The 20,525-nt window shown below is 42.2% G+C and overlaps 1 protein-coding gene across 1 annotated transcript in view; it reads left to right on the top strand.

Annotated features, from left to right (window-relative positions):
• Window positions 1–20,525, top strand: part of LOC130550439 (protein timeless homolog) — an 82,422-nt gene that overhangs the window by 53,533 nt on the left and 8,364 nt on the right. Inside the window, exons 14-16 of the mRNA XM_057327916.1 lie at window positions 12,665–12,783; window positions 12,935–13,166; window positions 13,293–13,335. Coding sequence (XP_057183899.1) covers window positions 12,665–12,783; window positions 12,935–13,166; window positions 13,293–13,335 — 394 coding nt within the window. The remainder of the gene's footprint in view (window positions 1–12,664; window positions 12,784–12,934; window positions 13,167–13,292; window positions 13,336–20,525) is intronic.

Genomic DNA, 20,525 nt, shown 5'->3' with positions numbered 1-20,525 from the left:
AGCACCATGGTACAATAGCACCACTCGCGCCCTTACCTCCGTAACCTCATAGAAACTAACAAAAACAATCCAAGGTTTTTATTTAGTACAGTTGCTAAAGTAACAAATAAACAGACATCACCTGACCTGGATATTCCGCCGCACCTTGGTAGCAATGAATTCATGATTTTTTTACAGAGAAAATTGAAAACATACAAGACAAAATAGTAAAAACTCAACCTCCAAGTCTGTCCTATGAATTAGTACCAACCATCGCCCCAAAAGAAAGGCTACAGTGTTTTTCACCTATAAAACAGGAAGATTTAATTAAACTTATTGCAACATCTAAACCTACAACTTGCTTATTAGACCCCATACCAACTAAATTATTAAAAGAGTTATTACCCGTAGCAATTGAGCCCATTTATAACATTATCAACTCGTCAATTAATCTAGGCCATGTCCCAGGACCCTTTGAGCTGGCCGTCATTAAGCCTCTTATCAAGAAACCAAACTTAGACCCCAATGAACTAGGAAACTATAGACCGATTTCAAATCTCCCTTACCTGTCTAAAATACTAGAAAAGTAGTGTCCACTCAGTTGTGCTGTTTCTTACAACATAATGACATACACGAACAATTTCAGTCAGGCTTTAGACCGCATCATAGCACTGAAACTGTGCTCGTTAAAATTACAAACAACCTGCTTATAGCATCAGATAAAGGTAACATCTCACTCCTAGTCCTGCTTGACCTTACTGCTGCGTTCGATACTGTAGACCATAAAATACTTCTAGATCGCCAACACAATTATACCGGTATTCAGGGACAGGTACTACAATGGTTCAGATCTTACTTATCAGACAGACATCAATTTGTCCATTTAAATGGGGAATCATCAAATCTAACGCAAGTAAATTATGGATTACCTCAGGGATCGGTTTTAGGACCCTTGCTATTCTCCATATACATGCTGCCCATTGGAAACATTATTAGAAAACATGGAATTAGCTTCCACTGTTATGCAGATGATACCCAGCTATATATCTCATCAAGACCAGATGATTCCTTCCAGCTATCCAAATTGGCAGAGTGCATCGAAGATATAAAGCATTGGATGACTTGTAATTTCCTTCTATTCAATTCTAATAAAACAGAAATGTTACTTATCAGACCAAAGACACGTGAGCAGAATATTTCGGATTATAACCTGCAAGTTGAAGGCTGCACTGTTACTCCAACAAATACAGTTAAAGACCTAGGCGTTATATTAGACAGCAACCTGTCATTTAAAAATCACATCTCAAATGTCACAAAAACAGCCTTCTTCCAAACTAACTGTAGTTTGTTTATTGATGATGCAGGACAACCACCAAGTAGTGCATTACAGTAGTCAAGTCTTGAGGTCACAAATGCATGAATAAGCTTCTCTGCGTCAGCCACACATAAAATATTTTGTAATTTGGCAACATTTCTAAGGTGGAAGAAGGCTGTTTTTGTGACATTTGAGATGTGATTTTTAAATGACAGGTTGCTGTCTAATATAACGCCTAGGTCTTTAACTGTATTTGTTGGAGTAACAGTGCAGCCTTCAACTTGCAGGTTATAATCCGAAATATTCTGCTCACGTGTCTTTGGTCTGATAAGTAACATTTCTGTTTTATTAGAATTGAATAGAAGGAAATTACAAGTCATCCAATGCTTTATATCTTCGATGCACTCTGCCAATTTGGATAGCTGGAAGGAATCATCTGGTCTTGATGAGATATATAGCTGGGTATCATCTGCATAACAGTGGAAGCTAATTCCATGTTTTCTAATAATGTTTCCAAGGGGCAGCATGTATATGGAGAATAGCAAGGGTCCTAAAACCGATCCCTGAGGTAATCCATAATTTACTTGCGTTAGATTTGATGATTCCCCATTTAAATGGACAAATTGATGTCTGTCTGATAAGTAAGATCTGAACCATTGTAGTACCTGTCCCTGAATACCGGTATAATTGTGTTGGCGATCTAGAAGTATTTTATGGTCTACAGTATCGAACGCAGCAGTAAGGTCAAGCAGGACTAGGAGTGAGATGTTACCTTTATCTGATGCTATAAGCAGGTTGTTTGTAATTTTAACGAGCTCAGTTTCAGTTCTATGATGCGGTCTAAAGCCTGACTGTAATTTTTCGTGTATGTCATTATTTTGTAAGAAATAGCACAACTGAGTGGACACTACTTTTCTAGTATTTTAGACAGGTAAGGGAGATTTGAAATCGGTCTATAGTTTCCTAGTTCATTGGGGTCTAAGTTTGGTTTCTTGATAAGAGGCTTAATGACGGCCAGCTCAAAGGGTCCTGGGACATGGCCTAGATTAATTGACGAGTTGATAATGTTATAAATGGGCTCAATTGCTACGGGTAATAACTCTTTTAATAATTTAGTTGGTATGGGGTCTAATAAGCAAGTTGTAGGTTTAGATGTTGCAATAAGTTTAATTAAATCTTCCTGTTTTATAGGTGAAAAACACTGTAGCCTTTCTTTTGGGGCGATGGTTGGTACTAATTCATAGGACAGACTTGGAGGTTGAGTTTTTACTATTTTGTCTTGTATGTTTTCAATTTTCTCTGTAAAAAAATCATGAATTCATTGCTACCAAGGTGCGGCGGAATATCCAGGTCAGGTGATGTCTGTTTATTTGTTACTTTAGCAACTGTACTAAATAAAAACCTTGGATTGTTTTTGTTAGTTTCTATGAGGTTACGGAGGTAAGGGCGCGAGTGGTGCTATTGTACCATGGTGCTACGTTTTTCTCATTAATCTTTTTTGATTTCATAGGTGTGACAGCTTCTAATGTATTAGAGAAAATAGTGCCCAATTTGCTGGTCATGTCATCGAGCGATTCTGTATTTATTGGTATGGTTATTAAAGGAGTAAGATCTGGCAAGCTCTTTGCGAAACTATCTTAAGTAGTCGAGGTAATTGTTCTACCCTGTCGATAACGAGTTAAACGGCTGGTTTCTGCAGTGCGCAGTGTACATGTTATAAGATAGTGATCGGTGACATCGTCGCTTTGAGGTATAATATCTATATTGGTTAGATCAGTTCCATGAGATATAATCAAGCCTAGTGTATGATTAAATTGATGAGTGGGTCCATTGATGTGTTGTGTTACTCCAAAAGAGTGTAGTAGCTCTGTAAACGCCACTGCTAATGCATCGTTAGCACTATCTATGTGGATATTAAAATCTCAGACAATTACTACTTTATCAACGTTAACCAATAGGTTCGATAAGAAGTCCGCGAACTCTTTCAGAAAATCAGTGTAGGGACCAGGGGGTCTATACACAGTAGCCAACATAAAGGAAACAATGGTTCCCTTTCTGTCGTTGTGTCGAGCCAACAGATGGGGTTCGTCCCTGAGAACCAATCGCTTCCGACTTCTTAGAAAAGGCTAATGAAATTGACGAATTAAATTTGCATGCCGGACTCCGCCCCCGGGTAGACGGCGTGCCTCATTCATTCACCTTTTGTTCTTCGGAGCCTTCGCTCATGATCAACAGACTTCGCTACAAATGGCAACTACAAGACTGCCGGTTCCATCGAGGAGGGGGACGGAAATGATGTCTGCTTCCAGTACGTTGGGGCAGATGTTGTGGATATGTCCTGCCCGCACTGCGGGCGGTTGATGATTCAGACGTTGCGTCACGGGTGGCTGTGTTCCCACGGGACTCAGCCACCACCTCGTCTGCTTCCAGTTCCGTGACGGCAGGACTACGGTCCTGTCGCCCGCTACGGTGAGCAGCGAGGGTGATATGAGGATTACTGTGAGCGCTAATCCGTCAGCCACTGGCTCGTGGACCGTTCGCACCTCGTCTCGCTCGTCTGACCGTTCCCCATGAGACGGTCCCACCGTCTTGTTCCTCAACCACATATCGGAAACGGTACGTGATGATGAGATGTCTGTTGCAGCATCGGAGGGTGACTTACTGGCATCAGACTCCGACGATTCCTTGAAGCTCCCTCCCTTGGGGGGGTCGAGCTCAGGAAGAAGCGGCCATCGAAATGTCAGCCATGCTTTCCCGGGCCGCCGGCATTGGGTTGCGGTGCACCGCACTGCCTCTCCCAACGCTCGCGGCTGGATACACGGTACCTCAGGCTTGAGAGCGGCTCCGAGCCGCACGATACGTCGATGTCTCCAGGGGCTCGACCTAGACTCCCGTCCAAAGCACGTAGGCTTTTCGGCATCTGAGGTGTCGAGAGCTTACTCTGCTGCGGGCCAAGCTGTCCCCTCTCTCCACGCTATGGCCATCCTGCAGGTTGATACCCCTCGGGTTGATGCCATCAGGCCAATGCGCTGAGAGAGCTCCACGAGGGTAAGACCGACCCAGCGCTTATGCAGGAACTCCGTGCCGTCACCGACCTCGCTCTACGGGCGACCAAGGTGACCGCGCGGGCCCTGGGTCGGGCGATGTCCACACTTGTGGTCCAGGAGAGACACCTCTGGCTGAACCTTGCCCAGATGAGTGATGCCGAGAAAGTCCGCTTTCTCGACGCACCCATCTCGCAAGGGGGGGCTGTTTGGTGATACTGTCGAGCCGCAGTTCTCGACAGTAAAGGAGCAGACAGAGGATATCAAGTATATCCTCCCCAGCCGCGACTCAACCGCCCTCTGGCCACCGAGATCCCGTGCACCGTCTGCTTCCCAGCAGTCCTGGTCCTCTTAGAAACATCGAAGAGGAGACCACCACCCCGTCAGCAGCCGTGGCGGAAGCCAAAGCGGCCCTCATGGGAAGACCCCAGGGAGATCGAGAATACCTTCGGGCCCGACCCCAGCCATTCCAGCCTGGTTGGTCGATCCGGGACGGTTCCTGCCCCGTCCCAACAGCCCACTTCTAAGAGTTTTCTCTCTCTCTGGGTGTTTATCACAGCCGCATTCACCCTCTACACAACGGTGTTCGGCAACTCGACGTTGCGTCACGGCAAGACCCAATGTCGAAGATAATCAGCATCCTAAGCACTCTCAAATCGACGGTGCGTTGTACCACATCATCGTCTGGGTATTATCACAGCCGCTCTCACCCTCTACACAACGGTGTTCGGCAACTCGATATTGCGGCAAGACCCAATGTCGAGGATATTCATCAGCCTAAGCACTCTCATTCGATGGTGCGTTGTGCTACATAATCGCCAGGCAGGTAAAACTGCAGAGCCGATCTCCTCTCCGGGGGTTCCCCCACGGCAAGGGATCTGCACTGCCAGCCATCGAACTACCCCCGGGAGGTCGATGAAGCAGAACGTACCCCTAGCCTCCCTGTCTCGGTCCCTGAGGTACCGTGTATCCAGCCGCAAGCGTTGGGAGAGGCAGTGCGGTGCACCGCAACCCAATGCCGGCGGCCCGGGAAAGCATGGCTGACATTTCGACGTCCGCTTATTCCTGAGCTCGGCCCCCCCGAGGGAGGGAGCTTCAAAGAATCATCGGAGTCTGATGCCAGTAAGTCACTCACTGCAACAGACATCTCATCATCACATACCGTTTCCGATACGTGGTTGAGGAACAAGACGTGCCAAAAGTTCCCACCACTCCCCCTAGACACCAGGTGGTGAATTTACAGGCGCTCCCCACCGGGGAGGAAGACCCAACCCCATCCGTGTTGTGTCCAGTACGCGCATTTCACCTCTGCTTGGACCGTACACAGAGCCGCAGGAGCTCTGAGCAGCTCTTGTCTGTTTTGGAGTTTAGCAGGGAGGGCTGTCTCAAACAGAGATTGGCGCACTGGATCATGGACGCCGTCACTATGGCGTACCTGTCCTAAGATCGCCCGCGCCCACTGGGTGAGAGCTCTCTCCACACAGATTATAGCCTCCTCCTGGGCACTGGCTCGAGGCGCCTCTCTGGCAGACATCTGCAGAGCTGTGGGTTGGGCTACACCCATCACCTTCGCGAGGTCTTGCAGCCTCCGCGTAAACCGGTATCAGCTCGAGTCTTGCAGGTATCAGGCAAGACCAGCGGCCGGTAGGGTGTACGCCTATGACAGTACCCCCCCCTTTCTTCTAGGGGGGTCGGCGTACTAAACTATCCTCCCTTCTTCCCCCACTGGGTGAAAAACAGGCACTCCATCCATCACTAAGCAAGCACCTCCTACGGGCGGGCTGGGCAGAGCAGCCCTGCCCCTTAGGCCAGGTACCAACTGAGTTATCCACAACATAGCTCTAACCAGACCTAGTGCTACCGGATGTTGTAACCCCCCAGCAGGGCAGTTCCGTCTGATGTATCCTCATGATTGGATCCCACCTTGGTAACCCATGACCCTCCCTAGGTGGACCTCCACCTCGCGGTTAACTCCTTCAGTCCGCACATTCCTCCCATGAGTTCTCCCCTAATGGTGAGACCATGTTGGTATCTCCACTAAACTCCTCCCTGCGGTAGGAAGTGGTCTCTGTAGCGCATCCCCCATTTGAGGAAGTAGCGCTTACCCACTGGCCTTACGGTACCGGGCGGCTTCTCGCTGTTAGAAAAACAAGGCCGCCGCCTGTGAGGCCGAAGGCAGAGGCCTTCCCACCTTTCAAGAAAGCTCTGGGACCCCCTACCTACCCACTGGTAGGTTACAATTTCGCTGTAGCGCTCACGGCTGACACGCCCAGGCCAGTCACCGTCGCTTCGCTAGAGATTGTGACAGGGCACAGTGTTGTGGCGTTTTCCATAGGAACCCCATCTGTCGGCTCGACACAACGTCGAGAGACCGACAGAAAGGGAACGTCTTGGTTACGGATGTAACCTCAGTTTCCTGAAGGAGGGAACGAGACGTTGTGTCCTTCTTGCCACAACACGTGCTGCCCACTGCAGCAGTCGTGAGAGGTCTCAGGCTCCTCAGAACTAAGGTGAATGAATGAGGCACGCCGTCTCCCTTTTATACTCGGATATCCGGGGGCGGAGTCCGGCATGCAAATTTCATTCGCCAATTTCATTGGCCTTTTCTAATCCGGAAGCGATTGGTTCTCAGGGACGAACCCCATCTGTCGGCTCGACACAACGTCTCGTTCCCTCCATCAGGGAACTGAGGTTACATCCTTAACCAAGACGTTTTTTACTTTCGTTTGGAACAATTATGTTCAACGCAAGCACTTCAAATGATTTAAATTTATGCTCTGTTCTCTGAGTTACAGTAAGAAAGTCTCTAATGATTGTTGCCACACCCTCACCTCGACCAACTGGACGTGGCTCATGCATATAACAGTAGCTTGGTGGGGTACACTCATTTAGACCGTAATAATCATTTGGTTTAAGCCAGGCTTCGGTAAGGCAAAGTATATCAAAACTGTTGTCTGTGATCATTTCATTTAACTCTACTCAACTTTATTTATATAGCACTTTTTACAATTTTCATTGTTACAAAGCAGCTGTACATGAGACATATTGACTATAAGCAAAACAATTAAAGTTGTACCTGTAAAAACAAGAAAAAGGTGAAAACACAGAAGACAGACATACCCACATACAAAACACTCCACACACACAATATGCACACGTACTAACACACATAGACATAGACACACACACACGGACGCGCACGCACACACGTACACAAACAAGTACGCACACACAGTGAGAGCAAACATTTAAGATAAAGGAGAGAGTAGCACAGGTCAAATATAACAGACTATAAATTCCTATATGCAATATTAATTAAGTAAAACTTTAAAATTCTAAAGCAGCCCCCCTGGCCAGGCAAATAGTGCAAAAGAACGGAATGCAAACGGTGGCAAGGAACCCAAAACTCTAATCAAGAAAAAAAACCTCAGGAGAACCCAGGCCCAACCACAGGATTCCAGTTGCCCTCTGGCAAAAGCTGCTGCCTCTGCACAAGCTCCACAGAGCTTGCACAACAAGGCTAAATAAAATAAATAAACTTACTAATAAGGTAAATTATAGTTTTAAGATTATCATTAATAATCCAATAGCATTTGAAATTTTGTGGTGAAGACGTGTCAGGTGACCGCGTCCTTTATCCAGCTCTATCATCTCAGCTCTTGTTAGGTCGCCGCTTCCCATTCTCCGCTCTACCATCAGGTCTGGCCATGAACTGCATCCTGTTTGCTGTGGTAACCTTGGAACAACGAGACAAGACTGGCTGAGAGTAGAGTACTGTTCTGCACTCTTTGATGCAACAAGTACATCAGTTGTGTTTTTGGTTCCGGTTGATCTAACTTTTGCAGCCTATATCCTCAAAGGATTTATATTATGGAAGTGTAGTGTATGCAAGATTAAAAAGATGTGTCTTTAGTCTAGATTTAAACTGACAGAGTGTGTCTGCCTCCCGGACAGTGCAGGGAAGACTATTCATAAGTTTAGGCCCTAGATAGGAAAAGGATCTACCAACTGCACTTGATTTTGAAATTCTAGGTATTACCAACTGACAGGATGCCTTAGAGCGTAATGCACATGAAAAAGTTAACACACTTTTTTGTACGTGTAAGAACTCGAGCTGCCGCGTTTTGGACCAGTTGGAGCTTTTGTAATAATCCAATAATAATTACAATAACTGCCTTTGAATTTAGTGATCTAATATTTAGTAGGCCGAACTTTATGAGTTGGTTTTGGTCGTTTATTACATTGTCTTCAGGTTTAATCACGATCAGATTTTTTCTCTGAGTTTTGCCTAAATTATTATTTTGTAGTATTATTCGGGGGACAGATACAGTCTCTATGCATTTGGAAGCAGTAACATTTATAACAAGTTGAGTGGGAGGAACATAGACTATGGTTAAAGTTTTGACTTACCAGTGGGAGACGTAGTCAAACAGAAGATCCGCTCCGATGCTGCTGGGGTGCAGGCCGTCAGGGCGGAAGAGCCTAGGTCGCTCCCAGAACAGATCAAAATGATTAACAAAGAGCAGCTTCTGTTCAATACACCATGACATCAACCATTTATTTAGCGCAAATAGTCTACTGAAATTTTCATTCCCTCGTCGGTAGGTAGGAAGCGTCCCTGATACGATGATCTTGACCATGGGCGATGCGTACAGTCTCGATCAGACTCCTGAAGTCCCTCTTCAGGATCTCCGACTGCCGCATCCTGACGTCGTTCACCCCCGCAGCACGACAGCTCCGACGTTAGCGTCGTCCTTCAGGATCGCAGGTACCTGCGCAGAGACATCAAGAACACGGGCGCCAGGAAAACAATGAGTGCGCACCTTACATATAGTGGAGGAAGCGTGTACGTTCCGGACGATTGAGTCTCCGATGACCACAGCATTGCATTCCGTCTCACAGAGGGTGGCAAAACAGTTCCTGGTAGGGATCTCGCAGACCGGTGGCGGCAGTTGGGTCATCGCACCGGTCCTGGCTCGCGCCTTTCGCCGTGGGTGTGCCGTTGCAGGAGTGAAGTTCATTTGGGCTGATCGTGTTCTCGAAGCCTGGGCACTGTGCAGAGAAACACGTGGAGTAGAAGTGGTAGGAGTATTACAATCGCGATGAAAACTTACCGCGGATTTGCGAGCGTCAGCTCGGGATGTTTCCAGCGCCGTTTTACGTTCTCGCAGCCGTGTCTGCTTCTCAAGTAAATCCTGGATCTGCTTCTCCACAGCCTCCAATTCCGACTGAAGTGCGAACGTTTCCTCATATGCACTCAGAGGTACAAACACTGAAACATTAGCCATTAGTGATGTAATAATGAGCAGTAAGCAGGCTGGTAATGCTAACAGCCTGAGGGCTAATAGCGAGTGATCCGATAAAAATAATTTATCAGTGCGTTTAAGGACGATTTTGGTATGGGATATACTTAAGGATAAGTTTTACCCTCGGTGAATAAGAATTTAAAACACAAGTCTTAAGATATAACAAGAATAAACGATGTATTAAGAATAAGTTTGAAAGAGCTTCGGCTCAAACCACACGCTCTCAGCAAACAGGAAGTGACGTAATCCACAAGTGACATAAACCAGTCCTTGAGTGACGTAAAACAAATATCCAGGCAAGACAAGTTTAAACATTTACCTGCAAAAGATCACGATCTGCATCAGGAGCAGCTAGGGTGCAAACTGTGGTTTTAATCTAACCTAATCTGAATGTTTTTGACCACACACACCACGTGATCACCACTGCGCGTTGTTTGTATTCTCCCCGAGATGCGAGCACCACCTTGACTGTACAAAACATTTGGACAGCTGAGGCCTCGCCACATCGCGTGTGAAAAAACACACTTCAAATTTTGTTCAATTACATCCAAAGTAACTGTAATTCAATTACACAAAAAATTATAGTAATCCCTTACTTTACTTTTTGAAAGGAATATTCTTCTCTTCTACTTATTACTTAGTAACTAGTTACACCCAACACTGTTGTCAATCCTAAACATGTGTGTAATGTAACTTATCTGGGGTAAAAAGGAAATATTTTTTTTTAATAATATGAAATTCAGATGTTATTATCACGGGTACGGTGGAGAAGAACCCAAATGCAGGCAGGTAAAGGGTTAAATAATAAACTTTTAATAATAAGACTGAAAACAAAAACCCACAATGGGCAAAACAGGGACTCAGAATAATAAAACAAACAGAAAACTTCCCGCAAGGGGGACAAAACAAATGAGGTCAAAAATCCAAATAATAATCCAAAACACGACTCAGTCTTTGACAGGACACAGTCTTTGACAGGAGCCACGAACAAGGCAACCGGGTAAATGCACACATCAAGAACAATGCAACCATGAGGGACAAAGGGAACTGAGACATTAAATAGGGAAACGCTAACTAGGGATAATGACACAGGGAGTGTGACGGGCAGGTGGCAAGGATAAAACACTAATGGGAATAGGCTGGACAGGTGAGAGGGATGAAACACTAATGGGAAGTAAACGGAGAAACAAGGGGGCGGGGCTAGAAGACGCGACATCGGAGAGAGAGCATGGCATTACAAAATCAAAACAATGCCATGCCCTTTTCTCCACATAAAACACATGGGTCTGATCATGACAGTTATAACACATTGATATATATACAGTATATATATACAGTATATTTATATTTATTTCACGGCTCATTAGAATGCTTGATTCTGATTGGCCAATCGTGCCATTTGCAGATTCGTTATTCCTAGATAACAACCTCTCAAAACTAATATCACACGGTAACCCTGATGCAGCAAATCCTTTTGAAAGGATTATGTCTTAATTATGTCTTTTAATAACATATATGACATTATATTTACAAATGATTAAACCAAATTGCCTGTTCGTGACATTTGAATGTCGTTTCTTAACTTCAAACTGAAAGTAACCGGCTTTTCCGTCTGCATTCGGTAAAAATTAGCTAATAAAATATTTCAAATTCACATTTCATGTCCAGTTTTTTTCTCATGTTGCAAGTAGCCGTGTAATAAGCGGGATAATGTACAAGCAGCCAGCTGTTATCGCTGTCAGGGTTTATTTCTACGATAACAACCGGCTGCCTCTACATTATCCCTTACATATACGATACATAAACTGAGACCTGGACAATCATATTGCATATACAGTGTTTGCCGAAGGATTTTGAGAGACTGTGGCGCTGATGACTTCACACACTAATTAGCATATTTATGACGTCATCACTGTCGAGTGTGCTTTTTTGGCCTGAAAAGTTTGAGAACCACTGTTTTAGAGCATACAGATTTTTTTTAATACGGATCTATTTATCTTTTTATTTTGTGATTTAAACAATCTCCCTAAGACGGGTCGGCAACCTTTGCGACCAAAAGAGTCATTTCGGGCTGTCTCCCACCAAATAAAATTTGTCTGGAGCTGCAAAATATATTTAACCTTTAAATTACTATGATACAGGTTGTTATGCATGTAAGGTAGTAGTTACCCAGTTGCACCACTAGGTTGCAATATAGTGTGATTTAAATTGTATTTAGATGTTAGCAATTTACAGTATACATGTTTGTCCATGGCAAGAAGTGGGAGTGTTGCGCGCTGCTTTAGTTAGACATCAGCTTTTTCTGTGAACTTTTGTTTTGGGTTTTGTTTTTGCAGTGTATGGACATCATGCGTAAACATTATGAGAAGGGTGCTAGCCAGATAGGATTTAAACTATGCCGGCTAAAGACCTGAAACTGTGGTTTAAAGACAAAAAACGTACCAAGCAGAATGTTTTCTCACCAATCCATTACTAACACACGCATACAGTGTTCGGCACTGTCTCACATCTGTCAAAGCAGAAATAAAACCGATGCTCTCTGTATGTTTTTTTTTCTCTGTATCTCTGGTCGCGCTCATATGTGCATTGCATGTACTTATTTCATGTATTCAAATTAAATATCTGAAAAAAAGAAGTACATTTTCCGAGCCAAGGGTTTATGGCTGGGGAAATATGTATGCTTTTTCGGATATTTCTTGAAGAAATCAGGACAGATGTGGTCAAGAGTGGACAAAATAGACGGATTACAGCAGCAGGTATAAACGGGTATGTGCCTCTTTCGTCCACTTGTGATCCGAACGACCGAAACGCATCTTAATACCAGGCATAAACAGGGCCTTATAAAGACTGCAGGGAGCGGCAGCAGGGTGGAAGAAGAGCTACATGCGACTCGAGAGCCACAGGTTGCCGACCCTTGCCCTAAGAATTCAATCTTGACATGAAACTTGACCAACATTTGTGCTTTGGAATGATAACCCTGATGGATAAAAAAGTTGAAAATGTAAGATATATCTCCTCAGGTGTTTCTCATCCTTTGCCACTGGTTCCTCTGACTGAGGAGAACGAGGATGCCATGGAGAATAGGGCTTTCCAAAAACTATTGCGCAAAGTTGGAATCCGAGCACCAGCAGACGGTCAGGTTGGTTTGGATTTTACTCTTCAATCATTGAAGAGTCAATCATTTATTATTATAAATGGTATTTCTGCTCAAACTAACAGCATGGTTAAGTGTCAGTTATGGGTCATAGTGCAAATTTGTAATCTTTAATGATGTGTCTTAACTTTACCAGGAGTCTTTCTGGCGGATTCCAGACAGTTTAAGTGTTTATCATCTGAGGTCTTTAGCAGTGTCTCTTGACCCGTTTGAAGAGACTTCAGCTGATGGGCATACGGATGCTGACAGCACAAACTGTTTGGCAGCAGAAATTGAGGACAACATGGATAATAAAGAGCTGAGAGCTCAAGCACTGAGAGCTCTGCTGCTGTCACGAAAAAGAAAAAATTCTTCTGCACCATCTGAAGGTGAGCAAGGATTTTACTGCTGATGTTGACAATTTTATAGTTGAAAATTAATTGTATCGTGCAATGAAATGGCTCTAGTGAGGTTTGCTTTCCATTTAAATGATGATTAGATTTTTTCTTTTCAAGATTGGACATCATGTGAGGGCAGTGTTGAAACTGAGGAACATGGGTAAGTGAACACTCATCACATTTTCACATGTGCATAAGGTTTGCGCAGATTCAAACCAAACAAAGTAACTGACACCAATTAGGTTGTCTTGGGAAAGGCATGATATTGTAATGCTGTATAAACATTATTATTATGTTGGCTTGACAACTCTTGTTGTATTTAAGCTGTATTTAAACAGTCCAAAGTTTCACATACATTTTTGATCATAACTTCTGAACAGCAAGTGTTAGAAACAAAATGTTTCCTATGAATCCTTGGCTCATGATGATTCGATTCAGCACCACCTTGTGGTCCGGAGTTTCGAACAATGGTGATTTTTGCTTCTGAACGGTTTGCCCAAAAATCATAAAGTTGGTCTTGTTAGTTTCGGGATGGCGTACCGAGTCGAATGATATCCAGTGTTCACATGTTGGCCATTTTGGGCCTCGGCCATATTGAAAAAGGTAGTGAAATACAGTTTTTTATGAACGCATTAGCGTAATGTTGCGAAACTTAGTATGTTTCATCAGGACAGTGCCCCGATAGAGCCTATAAAGTTTCAGGCCAGCGCCACCCAGTGGTGAGAAAATATGTTTACAGACCTATAACTTTGTCTGTGGTTGACAGATTTTCATGGGAATCAATTCCTTAGATTCCGTATCAGTATCTAATCCTACAATTGATCAGTATCTAATCCTACAATACCAAACATGCCAGGTTATACCTTATGGTTTACCCAGTATCACGTTTTAGAGCTAAAAATACAATCGCCAATATCTTCACAACCATTACTCTGATCGAGACAAAATCACAGTAGAAACCATGGAAACTTTTTCTGTCAAAATTTTTATGGGAAGTGGCCAAAAGAATGAAAATGCTTTTTTATGCTTTTGTGAGTATATATGCTTATAACTTGTAAACTAAATTAGATATGTTCACCATATTTGAGATGATGGTTTATGGGCACAGTCTGAGGACACACACAAAAAATTGGTGGTGCTGCTCCACCTGGTGGCCTTATAATTAATCAAAACATTAAATTGGTTCTGATTGACTTAAAAATTGACACTAACAAAGTTCGTGTATTGACACAAACGTTTGTACATATCCTCATTTGCAGATCTTGTTTGCCTCATAGAAATTTTGTGGTTTTGACCACCTATTGGTCAAAAGTTAAAAGCAAGTTTATTGTGTTTTAAGCAGTTTTTGCAATTGTTTTGATGTGCTTTGTTTCAATACAAAACTTGGCAAGGGTCATCATGACATCACTCTGAGAGAACATGAAAAATTTTAGGACAGTGCCTCCTTGTGGTCAAAAAATGTAACAACATTTATAAAAATCCTTATAACGTACGAAAATATTACCCATATTGGTATGTTAATTAGATTTACTTAAATTTACTTTAACTGGCTCATGATGAGTCATTTGACATAAAACTCATCATGGTGGAGCCTACTTCTGACATTTTGTATTATTTTTTAAATCTTTAGCAAACTCCGACTACACCGCTTGTCCGATTTGCATGAAATTTGGTCTGTAGCATCATTGGCAAATCTTGCTCTTCTCACAGAAGTTTGGTGACAGCGCCACTTAGTGGTCAAGAGTAAAAAATACTTATATCGTGTTCTGAGTACTTTTACTTATGTTTTTAGATCTGCTTTTCAAAACACATTATCAGAAATTCCCACATTTATAACCTCGTGCCTTGTGGGGCTCGAACCCGTAATTGCTGCTTGCAGCTACATATATTATGTTGGCTTGACAAAATACAATATGTAATTGTATTTAAACATATTAGTGGTGTTCGCGAAGCAAAGCATAAAAAAAGCATAACTATTGTTATTCGAACATACATACTTATAATTATTCTTGTTCCGCCAAAAGTTTGGTACCCTACTTGTCCTGCAGCTTTTGACGTAGACCCATGAATGAATACATCACATCGTCGGGCCTATTCGGGAATGGTGTGCTATGACTTCTATAAGCGATCGGGTGTAGGGGGTGCGATAGGGGGGCGAATAAAAACCCGAAAAATCCCATTGACATAACATTGCGCCCAACTTTGACAGGTCGTAGCTCCGAGTGAGGATATCGTAGAAACATGAAAATAATACACGATTTGAAGAGGCTATCAGGCTCTGTAAGAACATTACTCACAATGGGGTGTAAGTTCTGTAAGCACCGACCAGACGGCAGCATTGTGAAGAGATGATGGCTTCGATGTGAGAGGTCCAGGGTGATTTTCTGAGCTCTTTTCCTCACTCTGGATGTATACAGTTCTTGGAGGGTGGGCAGGGGAGCACCAATGATCTTCTCAGCAGTCCGAACCGTCCTCTGTAGTCTTGTAATGTCTGATTTTGTGGCTGAGCCAAACCAGACAGTGATGGATGTGCAGAGGACAGACTCTATGACAGCTGAGTAAAACTGTTTTAATAGAGTTTGTGGTAGGTTGAACTTCTTCAGCTGATGTAAGAAGTACAACCTTTGCTGGGCTTTTTTAGCAATGGAGCCAATGTGATTGTCCCACTTCAGGTTCTGAGAGATGAATAATAATGATAATGTAAGACATTACATTAGCACTATTATGCATGTTATTGTTGCACATACATACTTTTATGTGTATTATTTTTATTATTAATATAGATTGTTTGATTATTTTAAGGGATTTGCCCCATCATACATTTTAGTTTTACTGTGAGATGGACAATTTACTTGTCCTAAACCTTAGTTTTTATTAAGGCTTCAATGAGATGACTGACCCTGGTTAATGGCACAAAGACTATTCTAGTGGAGATAGAGGTTGTTCTTGGATGCAAAAGAAATCAGTGCAGATTTTATGCATTCTGTTGTAAAAGCAGGCAATTCTTTTTTTTTTCTTCGACTTCTGTGTGTGTTGCAGAACAAACCGCTATTTTATAATTCTGAGCTCTGTTGTCTTTCTTGTGGATCAGCATTGTCGAGGCTGTTACACGAAAATTCACGAGTTTTTTCTGCAGAGCATCATATCAGACTAAGGAGAGCAACATGCAACGAGTATTTTTGGGACAACATGTTTGAGGTGCACCATCACTACATGGTGCACGTTTCATTGACAAAACTATCGTGCGTGTTTAAAATCAGAGTTTACAATGCAGAATCGGTGTAGTGTCATTTGCCTGTCAAATTTAGCGCATAGCTTTAACATATTTGAACTAGGGCTGCAACGACGTGTCGACTACTAAAATACGTTGACGTGCGAGAAATGCATCGACGCTTCGTATTATTTACGTTTATCTGCTGTAATAGCAATTTCTGTTCCCGGGCGTGTGTAAGTTAATCAGCAGAACAAGAGAAAGTATAATACACCCGACAAACAGCGATCGAGAGCCTCTGACACAGTAAGTTAGTGAATGGACGGAGGAATTTCCCCTAACGTTACCCCCGGAATATGATCATCACAGCATGGACACGCAATCACAAACGGACGGAGAGGGGAACGTAGATGTAGACTTTCATAATAAATTACTTTTTTGTAATTTACTTTTTTGTAATGTAAAACTACGCTTTACATTAATGATTTACATTAACGCTATTGTACTAGTGTAAGTTAGTGTATGTGAACCTTTGCAGATTGTGACCCTGCTTAAATTACTCTTAAACTTCAAAAAGGACTGACTATCATGAAACCACCAATGCACTTTTTATGTCATTCGATAGCTTTATGCGAGGAATAAACCAATATAGCATAATTAAGAAACTCTGACCTCCGCTGGTGCTGTCTGTCAATCTCCAGTCAGCATGCGTGTGTACGGTGACGGTCAGGACGCTACTCTTTCCAAGATGTTCCAATGTTTTCATTATTCTTCATAATGACAAGATGACAGTCTATGGTTTTGTTTAAAATGTATTTTGCTAGAGACTGTGAGTTAACGTTACTTGCTGAGTATAGCTTAGCTTATTAGAAGCACTGGAAGCGGTCTGAATATGTTGTGTCTTCATATGAAATAACTCTTTTTAAACCTCTGATTTAACTGTATACTGTCGGATTGATGCAACGCACTATGTGTTAAACGTGTAACATCTCTTCTCGTTGTGTTGGAACTATTATTTACTTTGGGGAGCAAAATGATCCCCGGGACTTCAGAAGGAGTAGGTGCTTTAAGCGCATCATTGTGCGTCCGTGATGTGCATAACTGTAAATAAAGAAGCGAATGCATTAAGCGCATCATTCTGAGTTCCGGGTGCGCGGGCTCGCTTTAACGCCACTCTGCATTAGAGTCTTTTATACGGTGATAGTTTTGTACAATAAACAGAGACAGATAGTAGTATTTTACTTTTACTCAATTACATTGAGACTGAAAATAGAGTCGGATATTATTTGGAGGAAAAAAATACAGAGCATATATCATGCTCTAGTATTTCATATACACATTTTTAAAATGTTTTTACAATTACATTTAGTAATTTAGCAGACGCTTTTATCCAAAGCGACCTACAGATGAGTGAAACAATGGAAGCAATTGGAACAACATAAGGACAACAAAAAGCATAAGTGCAATAAAACTTTTTTTACCTTTAATACAGTACTTAAGTACATAAAAAATCAGTATTTTTTTCTTTTAAAATTAAAACTACTTAATTAAAAGAAGATGGTGAATTTAATGTAAACACAGATTAAAATGTTGAAACGACAATATTTATTTGTCAAATGTAGTGGAGTAAGAAGTATGATTTGCTTTATAATTTAAGAAAATACTAGAATTTATTGTTTATTTGCAAAGTTTGCCAAAGGATTAATAAAGTAATCCAAAAAATCTTTATTAGATTAATAAAAAATAATAATAGTTAGATTAGTCAACAATTAAAATAATCGTTAGTTGCAGCCCTAATTTGAACAAAAGTATGAGAATGCACTTTATTTGCACGCAACTCCTTTCATGCGTACACTGGACTTATCGGAAGGGAGACGATGATGCAGATGTAACGTTAACTTGAATCGCTTCTGCTGCCTGAATGATTGTTTTTGTCCACACGCAGGTAAAAATTGCAATGCGCGGGACCTCACGGACCAAGCAAACGCTCCACTCACATTACGCTCACTGGTAAACCAAATCCGGCTCAGATCCCGCTCTGACATAAAATGTGTCTAGTAAGCCTAATTGTTTTCAGTTTATAATAAACTTATTGAATAAATGTCTCAGTTTAAGTAGTAGGCTGAAAAGAGAAGTTATGTTTCAGTCCGACATCCTGTGACAATACAGCCAATATTTTTAGTCATTTTTTTAATGAGTGCCTAAAATAACTATAAAAACTGATAACGTTTATTTGTTTTTTATTACTTTATTTCTGTGAACATATAGCTGCCATAGTGCAACATTCAAAATAAATGCACAAAAGATGAAATGCACTATGAACACCTTTATTATTACTGGGGTTAATAAAAGAAACAGGTTCTAAAGAAAAATAGACCAAAACAAGGGGAAATGCGGTCTTAAAACGTCAAACATCAAGCATTACAGCATTTTAGAATGAACTTGAAGATGTCTTTAAAGTCTGCATGCGTCCTCCGGAGATCACATTTGTCGGCCTCGGCCTCATATGATATTGAGGTTTATTTAGGTTTTATTTCAGAAAAGCAATTGTTACATTGGGTAAGTGACACAATGTCGTCTTAAGAGAAATAAATGCTATAATGTTTTTTAACTGAAATGAGCCTGTATCAAACCTCTTGTCGCCCGCGCACCTCCGCAAATGGACAATGCATTTGTAGTTAAAAGCTTGCAAAAGTGTTCAACCCCCTTCATTTTATTCACATTTTGTTATGCTGCTGCCTTATCTTAAACTACTTTAAATGATTATTTTTTACATTAATCTACACTCCATGCACAATAATGACAAAACAAAAAACTGATTTTTGACAGCTTTGCAAATTTATTAAAAAATAAAAATAAGTACATTGCATAAGTTTTCACACCCTTTTCTGGGACACTTGAAATTTTGCTCAGAAGCATTAGTTTTGCTTGTTAATGTTTATACACTTCGAGTGTGACTTAACCTGTGCCAAATTCAATTGAATAAGTATGATTTGGAGCGGCACTGTCAGGAGCTGGCCTAGAACTCGGATCACCGGTGTAGTAGCAGGGTGATCTGCCGCTAGGCCACAGAAGGTTGAATAGGACCCAAACGAAACACTCCAGACAGTTCTCCAGGCAAAGTGGTTTTATTTAAACAACAACAAAAAAAATCCTGAAAGAATAATCCAACAAAGGTTCTTCTCGGACTGAGGTATATAAAAAAATAACTCCACAAGGGGAGAAAACCATGCTAGAAAACATAAATGATAACATAAACAATGACTAAGTTCTCATACCCGAAGATGGAGGGAAGCACTGAGGGTAAACGTCAGACTGGCCGTCAAGACCCAATAACTGAGTGAATAGCAGGGAAAACAAACAACTTAAATACCCTAGAGATAACAAGGTACAGGTGATATGGATATAACTAATGAGAACAGCAGAGGGAAACCGCTGGCCTCTAGAGGCCTGGAGAGTAAGTGCAGGAGTAGGAACGCTGACAGGCACATACCTCTCTATAAAGGGTGCAACAGCTGAAAATGCATATCAAAGTAAAAACCAAGACATGAGGTCAAAAGAATTGCCAGTAGAGCTTTGAGACAGGATTGTATCAAGGCACAGATCTGGGGAAGACTTCTGAAAAAAATCTGCTGTATTGAAGGTTCACAGAAGCATGTAGCCTCCATTTATCCTCAATGAAAGAGGTTTGGAACCACCAGATCTCTTACTTGAGCTGACCTCCTGTCCAAACTGAGCCATCGATGTTGAAGGGTCTTTGTTAGAGCGGTGACCAAGAAGCTGATGATTACTCTGGTTGAGCTCCATGATCATATATAGAGATGGGAGAAACTTACAGAAGGACAAACATCACTGCAACACTCCACCAATCTGGGCTTTATGGCTTAGTGGCCAGACTCAAACCTTTGCTCAGTGAAGACACATGGAAACGTCTTGGTTACGGATGTAACCTCGGTTCCCTGATGGAGGGAACAAGACGTTGTGTCGAACCGACAGAATGGGGTTTGTCTTAAGAACCTATCATCTTCTGAGTATTTAGAAAAGGCCAATGAAAATTGGCGAATGAAATTTGCATGCCGGGCTCCTCCCCGGATGTCCGGGTATAAGAGGGAAGCCGGCGTGCTCATTCATTCACCTTT

The sequence above is a fragment of the Triplophysa rosa genome, unplaced genomic scaffold (assembly GCF_024868665.1).
Source record: "Triplophysa rosa unplaced genomic scaffold, Trosa_1v2 scaffold324_ERROPOS109529, whole genome shotgun sequence".
Taxonomy (NCBI): Eukaryota; Metazoa; Chordata; class Actinopteri; order Cypriniformes; family Nemacheilidae; genus Triplophysa; species Triplophysa rosa.
The sequence above is the reverse complement of the archived record's forward strand: the minus strand, read 5'-3'. Positions and strand labels throughout refer to the sequence as shown.